Source organism: Salminus brasiliensis, chromosome 11, assembly GCF_030463535.1.
Source record: "Salminus brasiliensis chromosome 11, fSalBra1.hap2, whole genome shotgun sequence".
Classification (NCBI taxonomy): Eukaryota; Metazoa; Chordata; class Actinopteri; order Characiformes; family Bryconidae; genus Salminus; species Salminus brasiliensis.
Genome location: NC_132888.1, coordinates 8,655,882 through 8,677,745, shown reverse-complemented (window position 1 = coordinate 8,677,745; position 21,864 = coordinate 8,655,882). Strand labels below are relative to the sequence as shown.

The 21,864-nt window shown below is 40.3% G+C and overlaps 1 protein-coding gene across 2 annotated transcripts in view; it reads right to left on the bottom strand.

Moving 5' to 3' along the window:
- Positions 1 to 21,864, bottom strand: part of stim1a (stromal interaction molecule 1a) — a 58,243-nt gene that overhangs the window by 24,937 nt on the left and 11,442 nt on the right. For both annotated transcript variants that reach the window (XM_072691584.1, XM_072691583.1), the window contains exons 3-7: positions 17,718 to 17,848; positions 11,008 to 11,122; positions 8,203 to 8,314; positions 7,338 to 7,453; positions 2,809 to 2,986 (exon numbers count right to left, since the gene is read on the bottom strand). In XM_072691584.1, the coding sequence (XP_072547685.1) occupies positions 2,809 to 2,986; positions 7,338 to 7,453; positions 8,203 to 8,314; positions 11,008 to 11,122; positions 17,718 to 17,848 (652 nt within the window). The remainder of the gene's footprint in view (positions 1 to 2,808; positions 2,987 to 7,337; positions 7,454 to 8,202; positions 8,315 to 11,007; positions 11,123 to 17,717; positions 17,849 to 21,864) is intronic.

Genomic DNA, 21,864 nt, shown 5'->3' with positions numbered 1-21,864 from the left:
TTCAAGCAGTGGTACAGAAAGAAGTCGGTATTGTTCAAGAAAAACATGATTTTCATGCAGGACAGTGCTCCATCACAGGCATCCAAATTCTCCACAGCGTGGCTGGCCAGTAAAGGTGAAAAAATGATGACATGGGCCCCCTTATTCACCTGATCTGAACCTCATAGAGAACCTGTGGTCCCTCATAAAATGAGATCTACAGGGAGGGAAAACAGTACACCTCTCTGAACAGTGTCTGGGAGGCTGTGGTGTCTGCTGCACGCAATGTTGATCGTAAACAGATCAAGCAACTGACAAAATCTATGGATGGAAGGCTTTTGAGTGTCATCGTAAAAAAAGGTGGCTATATTGGTCACTGATTTGGTTTTGTTTTTGAATGTCAGAAATGTTTATTTCTAAATGTTGTGTTGTTATATTGGTTTACCTGGTGAAAATAAACAAGTGAGATGGTATATATTTGTTTTTTATTAAGTTGCCTAATAATTCTGCACAGTAATAGTTACCTGCACAAACAGATATCCTCCTAAGATAGCCAAATCTAAAAAAAACCCACTCCAACTTCCAAAAATATTAAGCTTTGATATTTGAGTCTTTTGGGTTGATTGAGAACATAGTTGTTGTTCAATAATAAAAAGAATCCTCTCAAATACAACTTGCCTAATAATTCTGCACACACTGTATATTATAGCTGATATTATTATTAATATATTATTTTGTATTATTGCCTAGTTCTGGTGATTGAAAAGTGAAATACATTGCAGCACAGAGATTACATTAATAAATAGTAAATTTAAACAGGCAGACTTAAACAGAGACTTGTTATTTAGCGTGCATTACTTGCTCTGGTCAACAACTACTGTTTAAATGAATTCAGTCCTGAAAACTGCTTTTCAACTGAGCAGTGGAATGTGTCATGGGTTGCTGCATAACAACAACAGGTTGAGCGTCCTCCTACACATTTAGACTCATTACATATTTTCCACTCACTGCATCTACTCTCACTGCCGTCTCTCAAAAAGGTGACAGACTTTGTGTCTGTGAGCGGCAGATCAGGACGTGGTGGTATTAAGGGCCACTGCTGGTATTAGAAGGGATTTGACAGAGGGCATTTCAGTGTCATATACTCAGGAAATATTCAACATAATAGTTTTATGATATTCTTACTTTCCATAATAAGAACATGATGACATGACTCGGTCATGCAGATTTCAACAGCCAGAGAATTTGATCCTTCCTCTCTAGAGAGGCCACCCTGGTACTCGTTCAGTCTCTTGTCACTTCAAGACTTGACTACTGCAAATCTCTTCTGGCTGGTCTCCCTTTGCGCAACATCAGGCCCCTGCAACTAATCCAGAATGCAGTGGCATGGGTTGTTTTCAACGTTTCTAAGTTCAGCCATGTCTCTCCACTGCTGCGTTCTCTTCACTGGCTTCCTGTAGCTGCTGCCTGTATCAGATTCAAAACCCTGATGCTGGCCTACAAAGCCAAGATTGGACCAGCCCCTCTGCACTTGATGGCAATGGCTTGACTCACCTTTCCTTAAGATACACAGAAGACAAGATTTTAGTTTTTTTCCTGTCCTTGCACCGAAGGGGTGTAACGAACTACTGAACGAACTGGGTGTCCGAACAGCAGAGTCACTCGCTTTCGTCTTCAAACCCAGACTGAAAACCCACCTCATCCGACACTTGGGCAAATTGTAGAGTCGAGTATTATGGTCTCCATGTTGACTTTTGTGTTTAGTAGTGTCTAAGATTAGAAGTATCCTACTCTATACAAACCAGCTAAGGGTACACAGCGAACTACTTGTGCTTTGGATAAAAGCATCTGCTAAATGCTGTAAATTACTGTATAATACTGTAATTGTATAGTGATGTGAAAAATGTGTTTAAACTGTGGGCTGGTCTCTTTTCTATCCCCGATTCTCCTGCACTCAGATCATCAGGTTCATCTGTCATTTCATAGGCAGAAATCCACATTCTTGTCCAGACTCGCTACTAAACAGTGAGTCATTAAGCAAGCTTTTTGGCCTTGCAGATCTCGGAATGAATAGAAAGAAGAGTCTGTGATTCATTAGGCCTTATTCAGTATTCACAGACATTTTCTTGGAATATATTTTGATTCTAATTTGTAAAACTATACAGAGTCTATACAAGAAAAGTGTGACTAAAACTGAACTTTAAGGACTACCCTTTCAACATTAGCCACAAGCATGTTTTTGGGGGGTGGGTGGATGGAGTATACATAATCTGCTCTAAGCAAGGGGTGCTAATAGCACCGTAAACCTCTTCTGTATTTAAAAATCAACAGACATGAATCAGCATTAGCTCACCAACTACTGAATGGCGCAAAGAGTACCACCATCTGTAGGTCCAGTCATAATTTAAATTAATTTTTTGATAAACTAACATTTTGGCACATCGTTCACTGAGGAGAAGACATCTTGTCTAGATGCCAATGGTTCCTCCTTAGCATCCACTTTTGTTGTGCTTAGCTGCAGTCAATTGCTGCCACACTTAATCGTATGAATGAAATTACAGAGGTCCATAACCTTTTACCTCTCTAGCTCCTGCTGTGATAATGGAGGCTGTGAGGTGAGGCTCATTTAGGGTGGAATGGAAAAATTCAATAAGAAGACAACTTTTCAATTTCAGATAAATTAATTCTACAATGTAACTAAACCAAATAAAGCAGGCCTTAAATCCCTAGATATCCTATAGGCCTTGTCCTGCTTAGCATAATAATCTAAAAATAAATAAATAAATAAATAACAAATGAAAATCCAAAGACAAAAAAAATTGCTCTCACTTCTGCTGCAGGTCATGAAGGCTCTGCTCAGCCCTCTGCAGACCCTCCAGGTCCTTCATCATCTTCTTCATGTGGTCTTTGGAGTGGCGGTTCTGGATAAAAGCAAACCAGCAGCCTCCCATTCCAATGACTATGGACACCACCAGCATGAAGTCCTTCAAATGGTTGTGACTGTTCACTGTATGGGAGAGAGTGAAACAAAGAGCATTAAAGAGAAAGTACCTACAAGATGTCCAGATCTCACTGTCCAAGATCATACATTTAACACACTAAGGATTCCAAGGACATTGCAAATTGAAATACGGTTTTAACTGACAGATGTACACCCCTCTACATTCCTGCAACCACCAAATTATTAAGTTTTAATACTGCAATTTGGCAAATTCAGCGTTCACTTTCAATAAGGTCTTTGAACAAGCAAGAACCAGGCTGGCATGGCACTTTACCTACATCTGATGATTTTTACACAGATAAAGCATATATCTGCATGCTAATCAAAAGGTTAAGTGCAAAACCAAACAACATATGTCCCTGACAGTTTCGTCAAAGCTGCCTGTTGTTCACTGAAGACGAACAGATCCTTATCTGTAGGTCTATTGTGCTGCATAATTGGAGTAGCAGTCTGTACTGCGTCTTGCCGTTCTGTTTCTAAGAGCGCCTGACGTACCACAGAGACACGATGAAGGCTGGACATGACTGTCCTGTCACCATCAGGTGAGCATGCTGATTTAACTTCAAACACTATGCCAACAAGCCATTGAAATCAGTTCAGCGAACCCAATACGTAAGCTATTCAGACCATCTCAACAGTATCTGCAGACACTTATGCAGAGCGCTGTCGGAAGGATACTGGCTCCTAGAGCTAGAGTCAGTGTGTGGAGACCAGCAGGGGTCGGGCAGACCAAGCATTGCTGCTGTCACACACAGACTGCACCAACCCCTTGAGCCCCTCACACAGACAATGAGACATGCCACATGCAGACCCACTGTACTTTTTGTCCATTTCCTTTTTTGTTGGCATCCATGATAAAGACCTGGTACCTTTTAATGAAGTGCCAGAGACACTAAGCAAGGACATGGTGTGTCTGCCAGGCAGCTGCCACTAAATGCTGAAAACGATCCATACTAGCATGTGCTGATAGCAACACATTGGGGTGAGGGTAAAATGCCCTTGTCTGCTGAGATGCTATTCCAACATCTAGATTTTAATAAGGGCTCATATCCTACATCTTTTATATATTTTATTCATATTTTTTATTTATTTGTGTTTCTAAGAAGCCCTAATAATGTGTATTTGTACAACTTTGATTCTTTCCAGTGCAAAATACACACATTAGCACACACGTTTCTATGTACAGATCGTGACAAACTGCTAACGACTAGGTCAGGGCTGAGAAAGCACGCCAGGAATGCAACAGCCTTTGGCCGTACGATAACACCGCCTTAAACGTTAAGAAAAGAATGACAAAAGTGTAGACATGGACACCTAGGCCAATCAGACCTTTTGCACAGCGCTCAAAAGCCTGAGATACGTGAGCTTAGAGGAAAAGGAAGAGCATGGGGCTTATCAGGTTCAGAGCGCCATGGATCTGTGCTTTGAATACAGAGTGATCTTCTACAACCCCTCCTCCTTCAGTCGACACACGGGCACCCCGAAAAAAAAAAAAAAAAAAAAAAAACCCAGACTGAGCAGCGTCTGGAGGGGCTGCCCAGCCCAAGACATTCTAACGCCAGAGAGGTCAACCTCCCTACAACGTGAGAGTTACATAAAGCCAAGAAGACGGAAGCTGGCCGAGATGCCCACAGCCCGTTCTGGTCTACCACAAACATTCCTGCACATCAAAGTCATGGCTGTTCGCCAAACATCAAGCCCGACAGAACTCAAACAGCCAGCTTTGTTTCCTCAAGGTCCTGCCCAAAAGCTGAGCTGGCATGTTTGCCTTTCATCGGGCTTCCCCGCCTGATGTGATGTCACCAGGAGGTGTATGCAAATAAAGCAAAGACACACGCTTGCTATGAGGCCACTTCGCAAGGCCAGCCAGGGCATGGAGTTACATAACGAGAAACACAGAACAGAATGTAGGACTTAGAAAATAAAACTAATGGCAGCTCAGGACCAAAAACAACAGCCTGTCTGCAGACAAACCAGAGGAAATTTCAATTAACCTGCTGTGACCATGTTCTGTCATTCCTGTCCAGGGAAGAAGACGTTAGTGATGTCAGAGCCTTGGATGATCACCACCCCACCGTCCCAGCAGTTCCACTGCTCCACAGCTCAATGCTAGGGGACTTTATAGCCCACGCCTGGCATTAAGCAAGGTACCAAAAGGTACATGATTATTTTCTCTAGAGAGTATTATTCTATTGGCAATGCTTCTTCCTTGAACTAAACAAGCTTTGCGTGTGCATTTGCACATCTGTAAAAAAGTAGCTGAATGTTTTCAGTAAAAGAGGTTTATTTTGTTAGAAGGCAGAGCGGCAGACAATGGGAAAAGTTGTGTAGTAGGCTATCGAATTACTTCTATATTCTAATATGTAGCTTGAGTATATATGAAGCATTTTTAACAAAGCGGTTTTAAAAGGATCCATAAAGCACATGAAAGTCTCAAATATTGCACTAATTATTAACCTCAGTATTCAACATGGTATCCAACTTAAAACTAAGGACCCTGTTATGCTCTGGATGTGCATGCGCGTTACTGGCTGTACGCAGGTTGTAACCATGAACATTATTGCGATCATACAAAAATATATTTCCAAAATGTCAAATTTACAGGAGAAGGACAAAACCTTTCGATGGAAGTTAATGTTAAAAGATTTGGAGCATTTCTATTGGTCCATTCATCTTAAACACAATTTTGGAACTTTTAAAATTAATTTAAATTGTAATTGAGAAAAATGGCAAAAATTGGAGATACAAGGTTTTGTGGGACAGTGATGCAAAATTAACATTTACATACGAACGCAAGGTAACATATTCAGCCAGTCATTTATTTTACAATATGGAAAAACGGACATTGTTTGTGGTCGCTAAAATAATCTCTCATTTTGTGTGCTTTTATTTTTCGTTGGGTAATCCGTAATCCAATCTGCCGAACTAAAAGTACAAATAAATTTGAGTTTAAAAGGCTTTGCTATCAGGTTGGACTCAGGTTGGACTGTGTTGTAGCTAACGGCTCGGCTTGACCCCCCATTCCTTTAAAATCGGAAGACAAGAATCCAGGATTTTTTCTGTCCTGCACCGAAGTGGTGGAACGAACTTCCCCTGGGAAGTTCCTGGATTAGCTACAACACAGTCCAACCTGATAGCAAAGCCTTGTAACTCAAACTTACTTGCACTTTTAGTTCGGTTGAAACAGACTCTGGTTCGTTTTTCACTTTGGTGCGACCCTTGAGAACAGGTGGTCTCGACGCGATCCTAGAGCAGTTTGTTTATGGCGAGAATGTGATTGGACCCAAATATCTGGTGGACTATACGTTTGAGCAAACACATGACTGATATTTACATTTACATTTAGGGCATTTAGCACATGATTTTATCCAGAGCTCCAAAAGTGCTTCTCTATTTACTCAAGGAAAACCTCAGCTAGTTTAGAAGACAAAAAATTGAAGTGTTAAGACACTACTAAACACAAGTCAATAAGGAGACCATAGTACTCTACTCTTCGCCCAAGTATTCTCGGAAGACAGCGAGCGACGCTGTTCGGACACGCAGGGGAAGTTCGTTCCACCACTTCGGTGTAGGACAGAAAAAATCCTGGACGCTTGTCTTCCTTCAATTTTAAGGGATGGCGGGTCGAGCCGAGCCGTACTTAAAGCTTAAAGGGCTCTTGGTGCAGATCGGCTTTTGACCATATACTGCCTATACAATTAATACAGCTATGAACAAATGCCATCTCTGCCACTGCTCCATATTAAACTGCACAGAAATCTGCACTACTCCAGAACACAGGACCTTCTTACTGTGTGTACCTTCTTGCTCCCGCCCCAGAAAGTTCTGACCAATAAGCGGAGAGACCTCGCTCACATGGTTAGCCGTGATGCATTTCGGTGCGTTTGGATATTTTCCTCAAACCAAGGGGGAAAGGTTCCAAGTTTACAACCCCCTTAACTCATTTAGAGCAGAGAAAAATAAACTAACTACATATGTGAAAAGAAAAATTATTTATTTACTTATTTATTTTTAAGATTCACAGGAATTCAATTGGAGAACATTCTGTAAAGCTTGTCCACTCTGGTAACAACTGCTAGAAAAGAATACAATAGGCGAAGCACAGACAGGAGAATTCCTACGAGATCAGAAGTCAATTCAATCATTACCCTGCTTAGACCAAATCTGTGTTACATCTGAGATACCAAGAGGGCAAACAGGGCACTTTCCAAGAGGCCACACACACACACATACACACACACACACATACATACACATACTTTTTTTATATATATATATATATATATATATATATATATATATATATATATATATATATATATATATATATTCTGCAAAGAAGGAAGAGCTCTCTTACTCATTGGTGCTCCAAACAGAACTGTGTCCAGAGCCTTCAGCTGAAGTTTCTGAGTGTGACTGCGGTCCAGAATCTTCAGCACTGTCACTGTTAAAGTGGAGTTCTTCACAGCCAGGCTGGACCAAAAAATAAATAAATAAATAAAAATGCAGACAAACGCACCAAAATGAGTACTGCACTGCAGCAGCGGAGTAAAGGTGAAAGAAAAATTTGACTACACTGTTCAGGCTAATACACTTGAAACACTCAGTAAGAAACACTATATGGACAAAGGTATTGGGACACATACATGAGCTTTTATGACCTCCAATCCTAAATCCATAGGCTTTAATATGGAGTTGGCACCCCTTTGTAGCTCGGAGAGCAGGTTTGGAGCTCTGCAGTTACTGAGCCCAGCAGAGCGGCAGAGACTGTTCTGCACTATGCTCCTCAGCACTTGGCCCTGACCCTGCTTTGTAACTTTATGTGGAATATCAATACCACTACTCACAGCTGATGGTGGAATACCAGAAAGCAAGAAATTTCACCAACTGACTTGTTGTTGCAGCGGTGGCTCCTATTACATACAGCACCACGCTGGAATTCAGTGAGCTCTTTAGAACTACTCATTCTTTCCAATGTGTGTAAAGGCAGATTTCACTGCTAGGTGCTTCATTTTAAGACCTGTGACTGAATAAAACACCTGAAATCATTGATTTCAGAGGCGTGTCCCAATATTTTTGTCCCCACAGTGCTTGCGTTCGGTGTATACACTGGATTTGATGAACAGTCTGCTGTAAAACAGAAAAAGAAGAGCGAAGAAGAGGACCATACTTGTAGCTACACTAAGAGACAAATCTTCTGAGATCAATAGATGATTGCTTACCGGGGCATAGTAGTTCCATTGAAATTCATTTTCCGGAAAGCCTCCACATACTGCGGTAACTCCACATAGGCTTCCAGCCACTCCACCACCTCATTCACCGTCCAGTTATATACTGGGCAAAAAAGAAACAGACTTTAAATGCAGCAGATTCATGATATTAAAATGTAGATATCCATGAAATAAACTGTTTGGTAACCGACTGAGTAGGTTTGCCCAAAAAAACAATCATTAAATAAATAAATAAATAAAATGGAGATTCTAATGGATTTAGCATTAACTGTAGCCATAATCGTGACACTCAGAGCAAGAATTATATCATCAAAAGGTCTACTGGGAACGGCTCAGTGCCACGCGGCTTCTGGAGTTGATAATGTGTTTTCTTGCTTTGTTAATGAATTAACAGAAACACAACACTGTGTAATCAGCAAGTGCTGCAACTATTCAGCTGATTAGATTCAAAGATCATCGCAAAAATCAAAACTGGGACTATGGTTTTACAAATGTAATTCTGTGCAAGACAGCCTAAGCCTTCGACCATTTTGCACAGCAAGTACAAGTAGGAGAACATCCTCCTCCTAATCCGTAGTGAGCCCAAGATTGCTCAGTTTGCCCAGTTTGCTCTGTCTTCTGAGCTCACCTTTGAAGAAGAGCTGCAATGCAGAGTAAATAAGATGAGAGAGGGAGAGAGAGAGAGAGAGAGAGAGAGAGAGAGAGAGAGAGGGAGAGAGGGAGAGAGGGAGAGAGGGAGAGAAAGAGAGAGCGCAAGAGAGCGAGCAAGAGAGAGAACAAGCCAACAAGTAACACAGGCCAGCGCTGTAGCACTAGCTTCGAGGAAAAGGGCAGCTGCAGAGAAGCTTATCAGAACTTAAACGAGCTGTTGAAGGCTGGATGATGTGGCTTCTTCAGACCTCTTTCACCAAGTGGCCTGCTTTGCTCTCCATATCTCTAACCCAACACCTGATAGGCACATGGCCTGCTCTGCTCTGGCTTCTGTACAAGATCTGACCACACAGCTTTCAACAATTATCTCCAATAAATAAATAAATAAATAAATAAGAAGATAATCTAAATCTGGACATAGGCTGAAAATGGAACATTTAGTCAGACTAGCGTGACAAATCTGCGAGCCAAAAAAAAAAAAAAAAAAAAAAAAAAAAAAAAAAAAGGACAAGCAAATGGTTACAGCTTGTACAGAGCAGATCATTTCCTTACATCGTTAATTACTTTAATTATATACAAATAATCCCCTGGAGAAAACTTTATTTTTGGATTAGCTGAAGATAAATCCTGTTGAGTCAACGTGTTCCAGAACAAGAAATATATATATTGCACATCAACAAGGTCATTAAAGCCATTTAGCCTTCTACTTTTCATTCTGTGAACACTGCAGGACTCCGACATCTTCACAAACTGCAGTGTGCCAAGATGCTCCATTTCCTTCCCTCAGCCTAAACCGCTGCAGTGTGCTTTTACTTTGCTTGCACCAGGCTACACTGCAATTTGGCCAAAATGCAGAAGCGCAGAAGCCCAGAAGCCATGGAGTTAACCAGGTCTGAGAAAGTGCACATTACAACTGTTGTTTGCAATGATGCAATTTTAGTACCAGAGCTGCCAGGACTATTTGAGATGCATTTTTTAAAAACCCTTCTCTCAGCTTTGCTCTTCTTACCATCATTTATGTCTCGGGCATTTGTATGAAATTTATGTTGGCAATGTTAAGTCAGTAAAATATTTAGGCTAAGAGTAATGTGCAGATGTTTTAGGCACCCAAGCACATTATTCAAAACCATTTTTTTAACAATAAGACATTTTTTTATCGTTTTATTATTGATCCCATTAGAACAGATCCAGATAAACATAAGTTCAGTAAAAAAGGGAAATATTTAGACTGGAGAAGAGTAAAGCAACTATATATGTGGCACTGTAACTATTTATTTTTAATTTTTTTTTTAGATTCAATTTAATTAAATTCAATTCAATTCAAAATATTCTCATTTTGATGAATAATTGACCTATTGATCTTGTGAGCTAGTCTAAAGAACAAAGCTTGGTTCTAGGTTTGTCCTAGATGCCCTCAGCCAGGGCACGGATGTGTATAGCTCCATCACCAGCTCACCTGATGTACCATCATTAAGCACTGATTTACCAAACCAGGTGTTGGAGGAGAACTTTAAATAATACTAAACTCCATTTCCATTTGATGAAAAAACACGACTTTCTGTAGGAATTTTATTAGTACTGATCCTAATCTTAAGTTTTTCCAAGTCTTTTTTTGTTGTTGATTTCTTGTCTTTTTACTAATTACTGATTGTGTAAAGCTGCTTTGTGACACCAGTTGTAAAAAGTGCAATACAAATAAATTTGATTTGATATTTTTTGTGTTTTACTGCCCAGATTATGAGCTTCCAAATTCTCAAACCTTTTGTACAGTACTGCAGTACTGCAATTCCTCAATACTAATTCCTAACAGATTACCAGTTAAATTACTGTCTGATGTTCTGTTTAAACTCTCATTAACTCTCATGGACATAAACATCCCATCAGAGTTCTGGTCCTATTCAAGATGATTCAGGCCTATTTGAGACTTTTCCGAATGCAGCTTTTTTATCTCTTCCCCAGGTCTTGGCACACTTGGCTAGGATTGGAGCTGGAAATGTTGAAGTTTGAGAAGTGCTACCAATTCAAAGCACAGAGAAATGCAAACGCACTTCATCATCACCATCATACTCCACCTTCATACATACTACAAGGGAAGCCCACACCGGTACTGAGAGAGTGAATTACAAAATGTGAACAGAAGTCTACCTTTAGAGGTCTTCCATGAGTTCCACAGGTCCTCCACACTGATGAACTGGTCATCACCATGAAAACTGTTGTGCTTGGCTTTGGGGTCATGGTAGTTGAGGTCCTCCCTCAGGAACTGTAGGAGGAGACATAAAACCTTATAAATGAGGCATACCAACCCGTCTGTTTGAGAGTTAGTCTACAGTTTAAGATTAAGAACACATCTAAGCTATTCAAAGGCTACCAATTCCTAGAGAACATTGGAGTCTATAAAAGGTCATGCATGTAAAGCTTTAAAAAATAAAATTAAAAAATAATAATAAAATAAAATAAAATAAAATAATAATAAATATTTCTCCACAGCTTACGCAAATCTGCAAAACTGATAAGCTCGGCTGTATGCTAGGTCACTCCTAACCCAAGTAAAAAGCTTATCAATTTAGCTGTATATTCTGCATAGGGTTGGGTGGAATTCACTTTTTTCATATCATACTATTTCCAAAATATTACTGTGGTGGAGTAGGGAGAAGAGAAAGTAAAGCAAAAGTACAGGATTTTACACAAATATGAGAGCAGTGTTAACGCTGTTCTTGCAAGTGCTGTCCTGCCTGCCTCACCAGAGTTACACTGTGCATGCCAGAGGAGTCACAATGATTATGAAGCTGCTATTTTAAGGTAAAATTATGTTACGTTGCGTTATGTTGCTTTACAATGTTAGCCGTCAGTAACGTGACTGTAAAGAAATTGGAACTGGAATTAGTTCCTAAAATAGATGATCTGTGAACCCCCAGTAAAACCCTACAGAGTGAACATCAGCGGTTTAATGGGAAAACCGCTTTGGGAAAGTACCATCTATTCATTTAGATTCTACTCAACAGACTACATAGAGTTACTAGCAAATTCTTAGACAACCAAATGCAAGCCTCCAAGTGAGTAAGCATGAACCAACATGAACTGCCTCAGGCCCACTGGCCGCGCCTTTCCCTTGGTGGAGAGACTAATGATGATGTTCTCCTTTCCAGAGTGAGAAACATAATTTAAGATTCAAGAGTTTTTTGTCATGTGCACAGCAGAAACAAGCAGTTACACTGTACAATGACATTCTTACTATGCAGTTCCTCCATTTACCAACAATCAGAGAGTACAGTAGAGTATAGATGTGCATGTGTAAAGTGCATAGTGCAAGTACAAATGTAAACAGTATTGTAAAACAAGCAGCAATATATGTAGCGGGCTGATATTAATGGGTGCAATAGTGGGTGATCAGTTTATTTCATGTTAAATCTTATGATCTCTTACGATTCCAGCACTACAACCATATCTATATTACTTCCTACACTACTGTAACATTTCGTTACATTTATGGCATTTAGCTAAAGCTGTTATCCAGAGCGACTTACGATGTTACTCGTATTACAGAGGTGGGCCAATGCAGTGTTAGGAGTCTTATTGGTGCAGCACAGCAAAGTTACCCAGACCGGGAATCGAACCCCAGTCTCCCACAGGGTGCAATAGCTCACAGGCAGATAGAGGGGTTATCTGTTGTGCCACACCAACCAACATAACCACGTAAATGTAGCACTTGCTTGGTTAGGGACATGTACAGTATCTCATCAGATGTTGGGTATTATTGTTTTTTTGTTTATTTACTCCAGTCTAGCACTCTAAATGCAAAGCAGCTTGTCCCAAATTGTGTCTTGGGAGAAATGAATCTAGCACTCTAGAATCTCAGCACTCTAAAATGTTCCAGATGGTACATGGGAAATGTGATTTAGGCTTGGCAATACAGTCTCACAAGACATCTGAGGAAGCGGTAGCCCAAAGGAAGGCCTCATGTGTGCTTTAAGTGCAGCTGGTGGAACATGATTACTGTGCACAAATGAGGGTCAGAGTGCAGTCTGAAAGGTCCAGTGTGCAAAGTAGACACGAAGGTGGTTAAACAACAAACTGCTGAATCAGTGGGATCCATGGTGAGAATTAATGCACCTGTACAGCTCTGCAACCTCAATGCAAAGAGGTGGTGGCCCGAGTCCAGTATCAGCTGGGGTTGAAGTAATCCTGCTTAACAGTAAGTCATTAAACAGTAGGTCCACCAATTGCATTTATAAGACCTTACTGTAGGGCATCATTTTTAAGGCTACTTAACTACTGACAAACAATTATAAGGGCTTATTGTACAAGGCAGCAGATGTCAAAGGCTGCCTCTATCAGTTTTAAAGCCAAGTTGACGTAATACTTAATTTTAATAAGAATATCTGTCAATCATTGCAATCATAATGCATAAACCATTAAACAACTGTACAAACAACTGTTCTTGTACAAAATCAATATTAGACCATACATACAGTTTTGCTGTATCTCCCTGAGACTGCAATCCACAAAGTATTGGGAAGTTAAACAAAAGACCTGTGGGTTTAAACAAAGCTTGTAAGATATCTAAATATATATTTAAAAAATAAATACATAAATAAACTGATTTATCCCACCTGTCACAGTAACTTTTAGAGTAATATGGTTGCCAGATTCACGCAAAATTTTAACCCTGAGGCAACATTAATAATAAAGAGAATAAGACCACCAAGCAGTAACCAATGGCAAGAGAAAAGGTGTCTGCACTGCAGAAGTACGTCTATTATGGAACAAGGAAAATTATACAGTGATTACGGATCTTTAGTTCTATCTAATTAAAAGTGCTCTTAGGTAGGGGTGGGCAATCTGACTATATTTTATGGTATTGTGATCAATTTTGTGATGGTGAGGCACAATGCGGTTAAAGAACATTGAACACCTTGTTTGATTGGATGAAGTGCAGCACATTTTGAATAAAAGTGTAAGTAGTGTAGTAAGTATGTGAGGACATTTGAATAGATATTTTTAGGACGCTCTATCTGTGCATGTATCATGATGAATATTGTTTATCCTGAAAAACGTCCTAACAATCATAAAAAACAACCTTCTCTTTATGTACCCAAATCATACATATATGGTTGCTACCACTGTCCAATGTCTGCAAATCCAACAGAAAGCATATCTTGTTCAGGGCAGATTAATCTCCGTACATAAACTGGCTAACCCAGGGGTGGGCCTTGGGGGGTCGGAGTCCAGCACAGTTTGCTAATTTCCCTGCTCTGACAGACCTACTAAACCTGGCAACTAGTAGGCAAGTTGTATTTAGTGTGCCTGAGCAGGAAAAGCACAAAAATTTGCAGGAATCCGGTCCTCAAATACCAGAATTACCCACCCACTGTCTAACTAAGAGTGAATGCTACACTTTTTAAACCAAAATAATTAAAATAAAAATGTAATTAAATAAGACATTCTGGTAATGCCCATGATATTGACCCTTTAGTGTTCAAAGGTTGAAAAAAAGACAGGAATTTCACAGAATGCCTCTGGCTTATGGTTCTCAGCAGCCATAAATTGTGAATGAGAACCCCATTATGTTCTCATTTTGGGTTTTTGTATTTATGCAAATAAATATACTGATATTGACTTTCTCCCTGTCTGTAGAGAAGTCTCAAGCATAAGCCAGTCATGTTAATATTGAGCCCCATCAAATCTTGTGTCAGTTATATACTATGAATAATAATAATATAAATAAAAATGCTCACCCTAATAAATCCATAAAAAACTGAATGAGTCATCAGTTGCATTATTTGACTCTCTAAGGCAAGACGTATCATTTCTCCATACACCCACCCATGGTCACGGAGCACCAGACATGGGTCAGCGCATTGCAGATATCAGCCCCGGACAAGGTTCAACTATACGAACCGATCAGTATCCATGTGCAAGCCACTATAGCTGCTGTAAAACTGATTTTAGGACAGTAGGATGCAACAAGCTCTCGCAACATCTTTTAAGCATAGCCTTTTCAAGCAACTCCAAAACCCCTGCCAGTAGAGAGCAATGACAGGATCTCGGTGACTGCTACTATGTGCGCAGATTAGCAATCACGCAGCCTGGAAAAAGCTGGCTGCAGTAGGACAGCACGCCCCCACAACATACTGCTCATATGACAAGAAGCCAGGAGAGGCACTGGCCTTGGACTGCTGTTAAGATTAGACGGTCCAAGGCGCGGAGTGGATGTCCATGTGCTTATTCACATGTGCTTCGCAGGTTTGGATTTACTGTGGAGACTTTCCATGGTAAGGATTCCAGCAGTTTTATTTTGCCAAGGAATTTGAAGTGGCTACTGCCTATATGATGCCTTCTGGCTGTTTCCAATGGGGATGTAAATGGATTTCCCTTATTTTAAAATACTGATTAATGGCCGTTTGCCTTGCTGGTGGACCCATCAGCTAATATACACAGAGGTAATATTATATTCTGAGAATAAAGTTATTCTTTATTAGGATATTGTAAATTACAGTGGTATCTCTCAAGGGTGGGACATATTAGGCAGCAAGTGAACAGTCAGTTCTTGAAGGTGAAATGCAGGGAAAATGGGCAAGCATAGGAATCTAAGCCACTTTGACAAGAACCAAACTGATGAACTTCTTGACTGGGTCAGAACTTGTTGGGGGTTTTCCTGTATGCCATGTTCAGCATGATGCTGAACTGATGCGTCTAAGGCTCGCTGGGCTCATGGAGGCCCCACCTCACAACTTACAGGAAAACTCTTGGTGCCAGAAACCACATGACGCCTGCAGAGGTCTTGTGGAGTCCATGCCTCAAATTCTCCGATTTGTTGTGGTGGTTCTAATGTTATGGCTGGTCAGTGTATGTTTCCTATTCATCCTGCTGTAGGCCAACAAGATCCTAACGAGCTCATAATGCACAAGGTTGTCTGTAGGCTTCAGTCAGTCACAGACATAACGATAAATTCATAAATCATGAGCTGGCAGCCAAACTGCAGGATGAAATCTATACTGTAGAACAGATTTTAGGTCCCAATCAGTCCAGTCTGGGAGATTTTGCCATTTCTTAATTACAAATATTCAGACCAACTGACCTCTGGCTGAATGAAACAACATCTCCACTAAAGCAGGTGTTCAGTTGTTCTTTATTGCTGCTCTCCACGCCATTAAAAACAGCAGCAAGCTACTGAGGAAGCAGCTAAATCAACGTGGGAGGAAGTGGATCAGCTTTGCTTTGGTATGGGGCAGAAGGCTTATGTAGTAGCTTTTGAAGGCATTCCTCAGCACTGGCTCAAAGCCAGGCGCATACTGCACACACCTCATGGTTTTTTGCCTGGGCCTCTGAGGGCCTTCTCTGAAAAAGAGCTCTGCAGCTGCTCCACCAGAAGAGGCTGGGTTCCCTGGACTATAAGCTGCAATAGAAGCCATTTCATGCAGAATAGTCAAAATGCTGCTGAGAAAGTCCAATTATGATTCCCAATCAGACTTTTCCTAGTCATGACCAAGGTGGCTAATTTGCTTGAACTGTTCGCAACCTATATTCTAACTAATGAGGTTTGAACATTTACAAATCACGGGTATCAATCACACAGTATCTTGGTTAGCTGCATTTCATACTGGTGTTACACACAGCTCAGGTGGGAAGGCCCCTGTAGATCATTTGCTAAGAGTGCCGAACACCTAATCACTAATGCCTGTCGACAGCCTGCTTAAATGTGCTCTGACCATCATGCAACTTAAAGAGGAAGTGTGTAAGGAAGCAGAGAGAAGTTTGAAAACAAAGGCGGGGGCCCCAAGCATGATGATTAAATCCACACCTTAAGAAGACAGCTGGAGCAACCAGGCGAGAGGTTAGGGTGTGAAGAAAAACACAAATGCATCTTATTATACATGACCACTACCAACAGATGCGTCTCAGTGGATAAAAAGGGATTACTGTGGTCAAAGACTGAGAAATTTAAAACCGCAAACAGCTCAGATGGAATTACCGCCACTACTCTTAAAATACCAGGTGAGAAAAATGCATCACGCCACTGATGTTGCAATGCAAAAACATGAGCACATGCATTGTTGAGAGCTGACAATGCACTGTGGACAACAGGCATTCTGTAATAATGGTTGCACACAGCAAAGCAAACTTTGTTGTTCTTCAATTTATCTTATTATTTTTCTGCCAGGTTTCGGTCTTTTTGATCGGATATGCAGTTTAAAAACGTATTTTTATCCTATAGGAATTAATGAGTGCAAAGGTTTTGGCACTCTTGAAACGTCACAATAAATCAAATACACTAGTAAACCCAACTAACCCCCAATGGGGGGCCGCAGCAACCATCTGACAACAACCTAACAACAACCTGAGACACTATCATCATCACAGACCATCTGGGATTCCATAACAACCGCCAAGCAACACCCTTGCAACCACTACATTTACATTTACATTTATGGCATTTAGCTGACGCTCTTATCCAGAGCGACTTACAGGGTTACTCATATTACAGAGGCCAATGTAGTGTTAGGAGTCTTGCCCAAGGACTCTTATTGGTGGAGCGCAGCATAGTCACCCAGACTGGGAATCGAACCCCAGTCTCCCACGTGGTGAGGTAGCTCACTAGCAGGTAGTGGTATTATCTGTTGCGCCACACCAACCACTAAACAACCACTAAATAACACCATGCCTCCATCACCTTGTAATAATGTAGCACCCATCTGACAAGGACTTAGCAACACCATAACAACTACCTGGGACACCACAGCAAACACCTAGCAACACCAAAGCAACCACCGAGCAACACCACAGCAACCACATGAGATTTGGACATTACATAATGCCCAAAAGTAAAACCATACTTTTATAAATAAGGCACTAACCCCATCCGTCTCTGCAACGTCCACGTTTCCGTTGGCGTCGTCATCCATTTGCTTGTGAATATTGCGGATGGCTTCGAAGCTGAGGATGGCATTTTCATCTTGGCACAGGGGCTCATCGATGCGGCACAGCTCTAGAAGAGAGACAGGCAGTGGTGAAGCACTGAAACAAAACTAGACAGCAGACATTAATACACCTTTACTTTGACAGAAGACTGTGATCCATCATCTTTTACATACTGCGACGGGATCATTCTGGGCCAACATCAGACGGAGCAGGGAATGAAACCGTGCCGTCTAATTAAGCATTATGGGACGAGAGTGACCTTTCACATCCTGCTGCCTAAGTGACTGGAGCCTTGACTGCTCACTGCCACTTACTCACTTCAACAGCTATTTAAAGAAGAGCACCTTGTGCAATTAAGGACTGTTTGAGTTCATGTAGAACATCATCATATTCAATACTCAGCAGGCCTTTCGAAGAGTCTCCTAGAAATCCCACTCTGACAGTGGAGCCCTCCAGCCCACAGGACAAACTGTGAAAAGGGGCTAAATATAGACCCTTCCGTGGTATTAACTTAAACTGGCCGCCCCTATTTTTAGGCACCAAATCTGTACAGCTGTTTTGGTACCATGGTGGAGGAGGTTATGGGGACTATGGAATGTTATTCTGAAGTTTGGAGTAATGTTTCAAAGAGCAGCGTAACGCTAGGAGGCTCCAACATCCATGAAGAAACAGAAATAGCCATATAAAACATGGACATCAAGTTTCATCAAAATTAATTAATTTAATTAATCTCAGGCTAGAGTCAAATAACTGCTTCAACACTGATCTATTCCAAGACCTATTCCAGTTTTTTACATTTCAAGCAACAAAATCTGAGACATCTTGAACCCCAAAAGCATTTTCTTTAAAAGACAACTGGTGAGTGCTAAAGTCTTCACGATATCCATATTAAGAGCCTTGCGAACACACTGGGAGTCTAATCTTAGTTGACATATGGGACGGCTCATACCAGCAACCTCTGAAGACGCAATGGGATAAAGAGACGCCCTAAAGAAATAGCAATACTTCGAGGCAGAACAGAAAACACAAGTTCAGCTAATTCCAAGGGGATCAAGGGTATCACATGCTACAAGTGGTGGTCTGACTAGTCACCGTTATGAAATGGGCAGTAGTCTGAGGGTCTGCAGTCTACCCCTTGCCTTTCTAGGGGCCTGAAGTCCACAGCAGAGTGTGGAAATAGACCAAACGAGAGCATGCAACCAATGGAGCTGACATTTTGCTACTCAGCAGACCACGAGCCTAGGCCTCAGAGGCAAACTCGCATGTCTCGCTGTACTAGCTGTAGCCATTTCAGTGTTAAATCCCTGTCGACATAAGGGTGGGCTAGTCAATGTAATTTATCATCACACGCTTTTTTCAAGCACACTGTGGTAGATAATTAAGCATGCAGAGGGAAAAACTTCCCAAACTACGACATAAGGTAATTTAGCAGGCCTAGAGAGTCCGTCCTCAAGTCCCACTCAGCCCGACAGGCCTCAGAGCCGTGAAGTACAGCGTCTTACTGTGGCAACCTGCATAGGAGGGCTTCAAGCTGCAATGTAGAGACACTGACAGCCTAGGAAACGTCCCAGCTGTAATGCAGGGGCACCTGGGCCACCGGGCGGGAATCCCTCATAGCCTCAGAGCTTCCGCAGTAATATGGAAACACAGAAGAACATTTTCATATCCATGTGGAAAACTTACTGTGGGCCAATGGGAAAATACCAGAAACACAAATAATACAAAACCACCACAAAACGAACCCGGTAGCCAAGCTGTGGCACCATTCTTAAGGTGGGGAAAAAAGATACACACACAGTGCCCCATTTGTTGAGATTTTGAGGCCTGTTCCAGGCTGCCTGAAAGGTTATTTATATTTGTGATACACAGTTTGCTTTTCTTATCATATTGAGGAGACTGTTAGTGCTTAATAAACACTGATCAGCTGCAGGTTTCAATACTAACAGTGTAATTTGACTGGTTTAATTAGATGAAGAGCAGCAGATGTTGAGTATAAATCACTGTATTCAGTACAGAAGAGGATCTATTTTTTTAAGAATCTGTCACTACTGATGTATTTAGTCTGTGATAACATGATAAATATCATGTATCGTGAAAAATGTATTTAAATATCATGATATAGTATTTTTACCATATCTCCCAGCCCTAGCGTACACTGATTTTAAACACTAGCTTTGCCGAAACCCTGTTTGCTATCACTTATACAAACAAACAAAAAAAAAAAAATCACAATATAGGGAGCACTATTATAGTGAACAGAATTCAACAAGGTAGTGAAAAATACATTTTTGACGATACATAATCATAAACATAATTCTCCAAACCAAACCATGCAATGGATTATGGATACACATCGTTTTTACACTATATCGTACTGGGCATTGTGAGATTTTAACATGTCAATTTTACACTACATTTTTCAGACACCACTTCAAAATGGCTGAACTCCAAAGCAGTGCACTATAGTCAGTAGGGCACAGTGCCCGACCCAGCTCATATATTGTGACAAATACACAAAGAATTACAGTAAATACCTTTTTTATGGTGCTGAATCAAACATTTCACATTAGAGGAGCTTAGAAATCCTATAGATCGTGAGAATCCATGAAAGCTCAAATGATCCTTTTTGACTGAATGTAGAGATGCAGAGTAATAAAAAAATATTCTTGATTAAAAAAAAACAAAAAAAAAACAGTAGTGTTTTAATGAGCATTACGGTTAAATAACTTAACCCAAATATCAATATCCCAATATTAAGTTTCAATCTTACCACTGGCACCTGACACTCTGATATCCCAGAGTATCATGTAGGTGATCTGACCTATTAATCTTGATTGTTAATTAATGAGTTTGGACTGTGATAGACTCTGACCCTCAGGAACACAACTGGGCATTCCGACCAACGCAAAGACAAGCCAGAGAATTTCTTAACTTACCAATGTGATGATTTAATTTTATCATATGTAAACAAAAAGCAACCTAAAACAATCTAGAGAGTCTATTCTGTGCATGTATAGGAATATAGGAATCATCTTTACACCCTATACTGAACAAAACTCTTCATACCAACCATATAAGATCATCGGGCCTCATTCAGAAATATATTTCTAAGAATTCACTTAAATTTGTTCTTGAGAATAGTTCTAATCGAACATTTAGCAAAATCCAAATAATAAAACATTGGTGAATATCAGAGTCCTTGTGAAAACAGTTTAAAAGGGTTTTAAGAAAATTCTATACTTCATTCTTTTTTGGAAAAACAATTAATGACTTGCAAAACATGCCATAAATACTGAATTATTATTTGCTCTGAGGCTTTTCCTACCCACCCAAACACACCAAGTGTTCAGGACAGCTTCCTAATTCACAGTTTAGATTCTCCGCCTGCACAGCAGTGCTGTCCTGTTTGCTGTTATGGGTGTGACGGGGAAGAATCTCTACAGAGTCAATATTCTATGCTATAGGATACTCTCTCCTAGCAAGTGATACTGTGGTTAGACGATACAGTCATGGTTTGTTGACAAGCTTTTCAAACCGCTGACTTTCAATCCATGATCAGAGAATTCAGAGACAGACAAAAAGGTAACAAAGCCTTTTGTATTTATAAACTCTACCTGAGAACAAGTCACTGCTCTTCTGCAAACTCTTCAGGGACTAATTCAAAGAGATTTCCAAAGCACAGAAACAGCTGACAGTTATATTTCTCACACTGTGCTCCAGACCTAGGGTTCATACTCGATGAGTGACAGCAAAACAGCCAAAAAATAAACAAGTAAAACATTTTGAGCAATGAAATTTCAACTAAAAGATCAAACAGCGAAAAAGGTAAAGTAAAATAATTTTAGACTAACATAATTCCAGTAATATTGTGATATATTATAATATATATATAGTGAAGGGTTTCTACCTAGTAAAAGTGTATTTTTACTAGCAGATATAATGACAAATACATGCAAGAAACAAGCAAAATATTTTGCCAGATACTTTATCATTAAAATATAATTTAAATTAAAGTAAAAAAAATACATTTACAAAAGTTACATTTGTAATATTCATACAATTATGTAAAAAAGGAGAAATATC